At 45.5% G+C, this 7,339-nt stretch overlaps 1 protein-coding gene across 3 annotated transcripts in view; it reads right to left on the bottom strand.

The window, feature by feature from the left end:
- SASH1 (SAM and SH3 domain containing 1) overlaps positions 1-6,624 on the bottom strand; it is a 200,033-nt gene extending 193,409 nt beyond the window's left edge. For all 3 annotated transcript variants that reach the window (XM_074990416.1, XM_074990417.1, XM_074990415.1), the window contains exon 1: positions 6,108-6,624. In XM_074990416.1, coding sequence (XP_074846517.1) covers positions 6,108-6,203 — 96 coding nt within the window. In that variant the 5' untranslated portion in view covers positions 6,204-6,624. The remainder of the gene's footprint in view (positions 1-6,107) is intronic.
- Positions 6,625-7,339: the final 715 nt, after the last annotated feature.

A 7,339-nucleotide genomic window follows, 5' to 3' on the forward strand; every position in this document is an offset into this window, starting at 1 on the left:
CCGACCTCTGCCCCCAACTTAACTCACCTCAGTGCACACTTCTGCTGCTCCTTCCCCCTGCACTTTCCGGCGCCACCTCCTTCTCAGCATGGCTGCGCTGCTCCAGCAGAGGCAGGCTCGGCTGCACCTCCTCACAGCTTTTACGCTGGCTTAGACTTCCACCCACACGGGGCGGCTGCCTGCCCAGACGGATTTCCCTCCTGGGCTCCCTGCCTTGGCTGCCTGCTCAGTGGCTCTGGCTGCTGCCACTTAAACAACAGAACTAAATTCAGTGCATTCAATGACACACAACTGACCTTAGTTTTTTGGTTAAGTGGAGTTGGCAGCAGCCTCCAGGACCCACACATGGAGTCAGTGGTGGCTGCTCTCTGAGTCACAAGTGACCCCTCCAAGAGCTGCATGAGGCTCCAGAGCCACAGGTTGCCAACCCCTGCGTGAGGAATAGCGCCTATTTTAAAGCAGCCAATTTCAAAAAAGGGGCTGCGTAGACAGGGACTAGAGCTTATTTCGAAATAGACCAATGCCTCTATTTGGAAATAGGCTCTATTGTGTGCAGATGTGCCATGTGGAAATAGCTGAGGGCTATTTCGAAACGCATTTTGTGTGTAGCTGTACTATTTCAAAATAAGCTATTCCAGAGTAGCTCTTCTGAAACAGCTTATTTTGAAATATGGCTGCTATGTGGACATACCCTAAAGGGAGAAACTTGCACAGTGTAAGTGTTATTACTAGTGCAGAGCTGACAGACCCAGGTCACCAGCAGCAGGGATTGAACCTGTGACCCTCGGTGCTAAAGCCCTGTGGTCCACCACATGAGCCAAAAGCCGGAAGGCTCTCAGCCAAGGCTGTAGAGCAGAAACTTCACTGGCCTTGTACATGGCCTCAGTGCCTCTGTGGTTACACTTGTAACGCTAAGAACTGTGATACTTTAGGGCACTCGCTTTTTTCCCCTATCTTAATGCCAATAGACCCTGCCCTAAAAGTAAAGCTATAAAACAATCAAATCCATACACTTACTTCTGCAATATCACTTACGCTGATATTAAATCAAAGACTTCACTGCCAAACATATTCAGGCTCTTACCAACCAGGTGGATTTTCAGTACCAAGGAAGTCTTGCACTTGGATTGCTCTCTATACAGAGCATGTTTGATTTAAATACTCTGCACCTTGGAACAGTTCCCTAAAATGGTGCAGCATTCAGTGAAATGGAGCATTTCCATGATACAGATACACAACCCACTGAAACCTCTCGATGAAAATCCCAGATGTACTTCACACCATCAACTGCTGATTTGAGATTCTGAAGTGTGATTAGCCAGTGCTTTTCCCACACGAGTATGTCTAAAGATCAAATACAAAGCTTTCAACTATAATTATGTTACCTAGAGCACTGCATTAATATAATAAACTGCTCATCATAGTAACTGCAATTAGAAAAAGAGTGAGGGACTATCACTTTCACTTCAGCCAATTCCTCATACAGTGGAGAGCAGCCAATAACTGTGGGACCCCAAAGCCCACAGAAAGCAGTGCCACTGAGCACTATTTGAAATGCATGCTCTCTGAAGAGCTAGGTTCTGCCACTCTTATGCTGCCGAGTAGACTCTTACCACAAGTTGTCTCACTGAAATCCAGGGATCAGCTTGCAATGAAAGACATAATTTCTTGTGAGGGTGATGCAATAGGGCTGTAAATTACCAAAGTAACCAATGACTAAGCCTACTAGTTAGGATGAAACTGACTAATCCTGCCACATGTCTAAAGACGGTACCTGATTATGCCACCTGGACTCATGTAGAGTAACACAGGTTAAACCTCTCTCATCTGGCACCTTCAGGACCTGACTGATGCTGAACAAGAGAATTTGGTGGACCACGGGAAGTCAATATTGTCTAGCACATTACTACCACTTCCACTGGTTACTGGGCTCTTAAATGACATTTACGGGTAAATTACAGATAAACAACAACGTAGAACACTGGGACAGCCAGGACAGATGACTGTAAACAAACTTTCTGGGACCATGGAAAACTTGGCCACACTCCTGGTAAGCGGTCACCCAGCTAACATCATGGCAGTTAGATTACAGACGTTGCCAGAGGAGAGAGTGCTGAACTAGTGAGGTTCAATCTGTACTTGAAACCTCTCTCTCTTGCCCACTTTCCCCACATTATATTCTCTATCCTCCTCAAAATCTGTTGCAGTTCCATACTCTTCTCTAAAGAAACCCCAGTTGCGCTAATTCTCATCCACTCAATGAACTTGGAAATCTTAAACAACTATCTAATTTCCAAGAGATTACACCTACTCACCAGACCAGCTCAAAAAATGAGGACTCTATTACCGGCAATGTCCAGGTCAGAAGCCAAGCCCCAATCAGATACCAAAAAAGATAAACATCCATCTACACCCTAGGCCCTGTTTGGATACCTGGTTCTACCACTACATCAACCAAATGCTCAATAGAGTTAAAACCTTCCCAATTGTTTGTGGCTGCTGAAAAGGAGGAGAACCTTCTCTTGTTCCCGTACTGTCCTAATGCCTCCCAGGCAGGTCTACCGACAGTGGGAGGCACATGGGGCATTTGTTCCAGGGCCTGTTTCAAAAGGTGCCCAGAGCTTTGGCTGCTGCCATTACTATTTTGGCAGCAGCAGCAGCCAGAGCTCTGGGCCACTTTGAAGTGCTGTGACAGTACTGCTAGCGTGGCTGTATGGAGAGGAGGGGTGCCACGGCTTGGGCAGCGCTAAAGGCTGGAAACCCTAGGTCCCTTCCCTTCCATTCTTGGCCCCACCCCTTCCAGGGGTGCTGAGACAGGCCTCTCTCCTACCTTGCTCTGGGGCCCTCTGTGGTTGTTGGCCTTGAGGCTTCTGGTTGCTGCAGGACTGTGGGGTCACTGTCATTTTAACTTCTCCCTAGTCTTGGGACTGCTATGATCATATGTCTCCAGGGCTCCATTCTTCTCCTAGTTGTTTTCAGACTACTGCAAGGGGAGATAATTAGCTCTTCTACTACTACACCAAATTTGTTTTGGAACCCTCTCCACTGTGCAGCAATGATCAATCTAGGCCAGCAAGTGGGCCACTTAAGTGGTCTCCATATCAGTGGGTGGCAAGACCTCCATCATGAAAAGTCTTCTGGGATAGGATAGTTTTGCTTGTTGTGCATCTAGAATTTGGGGGCGTGTGGAGGGGTGATGTTTGAACTGGAGCAGCACTTTCACTTGATGCAAAGGGACTGCATGGCTCTCACAGTCAATGTTGTGTGTAATCAGCAGGCATCTCACTTCACATGCCCTTTGTGTGTGCGTGTGACTTTAGTATTATCAATAGGAAAAATATGCATATAGAAACCAGCAGAGTCTGGAAACTCTGCACATTAGCAATGGTAAACAAAGTATCTCACAGGCTGCACATGGTACCCTCATGGCTACAAGTTACCCACCACTGGCTTACTGCCTGCCTCTGCCAGAGGTCACAGTTTCCCTTAGCAGCAGAGTGAAACTGACAAAAAAAAATCCTCATATATTTATTCTGTTCCACTTACTAAAGGCATGGGCAAGAACAGAAGCACTGGAGCCGCCTGTGTGCAGACTCAGTTGTGTGCTCTGTTCAGATTTAGAATGTTTACTTTGTAACAATAGCAAACTAGAAACTTATTTTTCAAATAAAAACTTAAGTTCTGCTGAAAACTGAAGAACTTCATTTTTCTCCTTCTTTTTATGGGGAAGTATATTTTTGAGACCCAGTGCAGAGCTTATTTTATAATATTTGCAGTTGTGTTTGTAATATTCAGAGCTATGGCAGGAAAAGAGTTATGCTGGGTAACTATTGTGGCTAATGTAAACACCAGACTCTTACTAGTTACCTAATCTCGCCTTCCTGTCATGTGGACTTATAATAAGACATTGTTTTGGATTAGTTTTCCTGGGAAAAGTTAGGATGCTCAATTTACTAGAGAGGAAAGTAGGATGTACAGCCCGAACAAACCTGTCCACAGCTTGGCATCACCCCCAAATTATTTGATCTGACAAAATCATAACTTTTCCCCATTAAAGGTCATCATGCTCTACAATCAGCTTGGCCGCTTCTACACCCTTCTGTAAGGCATTCAATAACCCCTCGCTCTCTGTAAATGCAGCACTGAAACCTGCCAGAAAGAGAGAGAAAGAAGCTGTTCATAAAGTACCAACTGTGTACTCCCAACACAAACTGGCAAAATTGACTCTGCTTTCATTCACACACTAAAGTCATTAACAGAGAAACAGTGAATGGGACCAGGTGCTACAAAATTGATTTGCCATTTGAGGATTTCTCTGGAGAAAGGAAATAAGCAGGTATTTTTAAACATCACATTTAGAATTAAAGTAGTTCACAAGGAAAAGTCCTGCCCCATAGAAAATAACAGACTTTCGCTTAAATTCTAAAAAGCTTTTAAACTAGAGTTGTTTTTATCCTTACTAAGTTCTATAGAAATTTTCATAAGGAACTTGTCATAATATTCTTAGATGTTTATGGTGAATGATTAACAGTAGAACCATTTATACTGAATGTTGAAAGGAAATAGACATTAAAATAATGTGGTTTTTTTAATTACCCAATTCCTGTATTTACAGGAATTTGCCAGCTATGAATATATACATATTACTACTATTCAGTACCTACAAAGTGGATATTGTCTATAGGCCATTATCACTTGCCACCTAAAATAATTACTATTCTCACAGTACAAGTAACAACAATAAAGAACCTCTTCATCTGATGAAGCGGGTCTTTGCCAACAAAAGATTATGCTCCAAACCATTTAAGATGCCACAGGACTTCTCGCTGTTTTTGAAGATACAAAACAAACTTGGCTACCCCTCTGATAACAATTAAGAAAATTACAGAATGAATATTCTATTAGCTCATCTCTTTCTAGAAGTGGTATAAAAACAGTGGTTGAAGTAATTAAATTCAGAGCATGTACAGTGTAGCTGTAGAATTTTGACCTACTGTAGCTGTTGAATAACTGAACCTTGGGGTAGGGGTAGGAGGATGGGAGACAGGACACCAATGTAAGAGGAATGGTAGAAAAATATTATGCTCAGTGCATAGTTCATAAACAAGTGTCTTATTTTAATAATTAATTAAAATTAATATTTCAAGAATCAAAACATGGTATCCAGGATTACTCCTTGGCACAATATGAGCAGCAATTTCTATAACACAACTTTGTTCTAAGCCTATCGTAGTCTACCAAATGTGTTGTTATACCTTTTCACTGATAGAAATTTGCAGTGTGTGACAATCTGTTAAAGCAAATCTAGCTCCCCAGAGCTAAATCAAGTTTGGCTTAGTGAAAACTAAACCTCAGCAGCAGAATTTAAATGTTTCAACAGCTGAACCTAGTGCCAGTTACCTAAATTATCAAATATGCTATAATGCAATATAAAAAGAATAAATTCATGAACCAAACTGAAAAAGGCATTTTTCTAGAAATGGAACCCTTAAAATGTGTGTTAAGCCAAGATCAATTACTAAAGCAACTCTTAGTGCCGAGTATTATGTTTTCAGAGATAATATATTCATAAACTTCCAACTGGTAAAGAGACATATCATCGTTAGCTACATTCTGAAATTGTGGTTATAATGATCACCCAAGAAACAATTTTTTTCTCAATATGAAACTTTTACAGGAATAGAAAAAGGAAAAGCTAAACCACAAAATTTCTTAAGGCAAAAATCAAACAGGATGGCAAAACCACATATAAGAAGTGATAGAGCACTGCTCAACTTTACCAAGAGATATTGGCAGCTGATACTGTACTGAACAAAGTGCAGTGAATCTGTAAGGGTTTACCACTTGTGCACAAACCTGAAAAATCTCACTGAACTCTAATAGATGAATCAACAAGAAAACAATCAATCACTTTAAAAGAAAAAAAAATGGATACCACATTCTTCAGGCATTCCTACACATTCCCTTCCTAGTCTTGCAGTACTAAAAAAAATAACAGCGCAACAGAACAGCTGCTTTGGGTATAATAAACAGGGATTCAGACCTCTTGCCATCTTCTTTGCTCCCTTTCCTTGCCTTCGCCCAGCAACCCCCCAGTAGCAACTCACCAGTATTCCCATTACATCTGTCCACAGCTGGGAGAACGCCTCAGACATCACGCTGTCTGGCTGGGGCTCGGAGCTGGCTGCTTGTTCCTCCTCCATGATTAGCGGGGTTCCCTGCCTCAGCAGAGCTCAACACCGGTTCCCAAGCCCAACTTTCTGTCAAAGGGCTGACTCTTCGGCACGCCGCACGGCACCAACACACACTTCCCCCGGCCCTCCGAACGGCTTCACCATGCCTTCGCAGCGGCGCTCTGCCCCCAGGCAAACCAGCGCTTCCCAAAAGAACCCTTCCAAGGGGAAGGGGAAGGGGAAGGGGGCGAGGTCTGCCCCAGGCCAGGTGCCAGACCCTGCTCCAGCTTCCCCCTAGGGCTCTGTCCGCTCGTAGCTGGGGGATCCGGGCGCTCGCCCGGCGGACGTTCTTTCCCAAACTTTTCTGGCCAAGCGGCAGCAGCAGGGTAGCAGAAGGTAAACCCGCGCCACAGCTTCAACGCGGGGGGTTCTCGCCAGCTTGGAGGTAACAGGGTTCATTGGGAACCGCCCTTCTCCCAGACAGACACAACCCCCAGCCAACCGCGAGTCCCCCGAGGGCCGGCTGGGAAGGCACCTTTGCAAAGGAACCGCAGAGGGGTTTCTTTGCGGCCTGTAAGGTCACTCCCTGGTCCGCCTCCCCCCCCCACCCGCCTTGCAAATGAGCTCTCCCGGCTTCACATGACTGCTCGCTCCCCCCAGCGCATGGAGCGTTCAGCAACAAAAGGTGCAGTCCTCCCGTGTCAGGCTCTGGGCATGGAAATGAGCCACAGGCGGCAGGCTGCTGAAAGAGCAGCCTCGCCGGAGCCTCTGGCGTGCCCCGGCCTCCAGTCGCTCCCTCCCGCGAGTCACTTCAAACAGCGAATGTAATTATTCCTCGCAGGAGGGAACCTACAGCAGCCTCCCTCCTTCCCGCCGGACTCGCGCCCCGGGGATCCCCACCTTCTGCAGGGACGCCGGCGGAACGCCGCTTTTACTGGGTCAGCAAAACAAGCGCTGGGAGCTTGCCCTGCCCTGAGCCTGAGCACCAGGGCTGCTTTGATCGCTGCGGGTGTGCCGTGTGGCGTGGTGTCGGCTTTGCTAGTGCACAGCTGGACAAACGGAGCACTCCTGCAGGGCTACAGCTGCACTGGAGGCACCGGGCGACAGAAGTTATTGTTAGAAAAGATGTTCCAACAAAACTTCTGACAACTGCGTTTTGTAGCCAA

This window comes from Carettochelys insculpta, chromosome 3 (assembly GCF_033958435.1).
Source record: "Carettochelys insculpta isolate YL-2023 chromosome 3, ASM3395843v1, whole genome shotgun sequence".
Classification (NCBI taxonomy): Eukaryota; Metazoa; Chordata; order Testudines; family Carettochelyidae; genus Carettochelys; species Carettochelys insculpta.